The sequence below is a fragment of the Octopus bimaculoides genome, chromosome 29, assembly GCF_001194135.2.
Source record: "Octopus bimaculoides isolate UCB-OBI-ISO-001 chromosome 29, ASM119413v2, whole genome shotgun sequence".
NCBI lineage: Eukaryota > Metazoa > Mollusca > Cephalopoda > Octopoda > Octopodidae > Octopus > Octopus bimaculoides.
Window position 1 is genome coordinate 463,701 of NC_069009.1, and position 1,487 is coordinate 465,187.

The 1,487-nt window shown below is 33.4% G+C and overlaps 2 protein-coding genes across 2 annotated transcripts in view; one reads left to right on the forward strand and one right to left on the reverse strand.

Moving 5' to 3' along the window:
• The window catches only part of LOC106876538 (zinc finger protein 135), a 48,887-nt gene that overhangs the window by 14,984 nt on the left and 32,416 nt on the right, over window positions 1-1,487 (reverse strand). The window lies entirely within an intron of this gene.
• LOC106876534 (zinc finger protein 91) overlaps window positions 9-1,487 on the forward strand; it is a 7,957-nt gene continuing 6,478 nt past the window's right edge. The window contains exon 1 of the mRNA XM_052977804.1: window positions 9-1,487. Within this exon, the coding sequence (XP_052833764.1) occupies window positions 396-1,487 (1,092 nt within the window). The 5' untranslated portion in view covers window positions 9-395.

Genomic DNA, 1,487 nt, shown 5'->3' on the forward strand with positions numbered 1-1,487 from the left:
GGATTTCTTCATTCAGACGTGCCTCTGATGTTTTTTATCGACTTTCCTTGACTGAACGAAGACCATATATTTATAAGAAGCATTCAGCAATACATCAAACTCTTTCTATAAATTAGATCTTCAACAAATGATGGGGAAATAGTTCTTCTGCACATTGTATTTCACAGCAACATTTTTTTTGTCTTCACAGTTTGGAATGTAGACGAGATTATCAATTAACAGATTAATTAATCTTGGATAACTTTACAAACGATTTAACAGTTTACACCTGTTTTGGATATTAAGTAAGATCACAAATAAAAGAAGCATAACAATAAAGTATTCTCTGAAAATAGTAACACAACTAAATACAAACATCCATAGAATTTGAAAAAAACACTATCATTTTGGTATTTATGACAAATTATTATCTCATAATGAATAATTTAAGAAATCCAAACAACCCTGATACAAGAGAGAAGCCATATCATTGTGATATCTGTGGTAAATCATTCAGTGAAGAAAGAGTCTTAACTAAACACAAATGCATTCATACAGGAGAGAAATCACATCGCTGTGATATCTGTGGTAAATCATTCTCTCAAAATGGTAATTTGACTATTCACAAACGTATTCATACTGGGGAAAAACCATGTCAGTGTGATATCTGTGGTAAATCATTCTCTCAAAGTGGTTCTTTGACTTATCACAAAAGTACTCATACTGGGGTAAAACCATATCAGTGTGATATCTGCGGTACGTCATTTTCTGCAAAATTCTTGTTAACTAGACACAAACGTATTCATACTAGGGAAAAGCCATATCAATGTGATATCTGCAGTAAATTATTTTCCACAAAAGGCATTTTAACTGCTCATAAATGTATTCACATTGGGGTAAAACAATATCACTGTGATATCTGTGGTAAATCATTCTTTCAAAGTGGTTGCTTGACTAATCACGAACGTATTCATACTGGGGTAAAACCATATCAGTGTGATATCTGCAGTAAATTATTTTCCACAAATAGCACTTTAGTTCGTCACACACGTACTCATTTAGGTGAGAAGCGATTTTATTGTAATATCTGTGGTAAATCATTTGTTAAAAATAGTGACTTGACTAATCACATACGTGTACATACAGGAGAGAAGCCATATCACTGTAATATCTGTGGTAAATCATTTGCTAGATATAGTTACTTGTATAGTCACAAACTTATTCATACTGGGGAAAAACGATATCAATGTGATATCTGCAGTAAATTATTTTCCACAAGTGGCGCTTTAGTTCGTCACAAACGTACTCATACTGGGGAAAAACCATATCAGTGTGATATCTGTGGTATATCATTTGCTCAAAGTGGTGACTTGCCTAAACACAAACGTACTCATACAGGAGAGAAGCCATATAGTTGTGATATCTGTGGTAGATCATTTTCTGGAAGTGGTGATGTGACAAAACACAAACGTACACACACAGGAGAGAAGCCATATCATTGTAATATC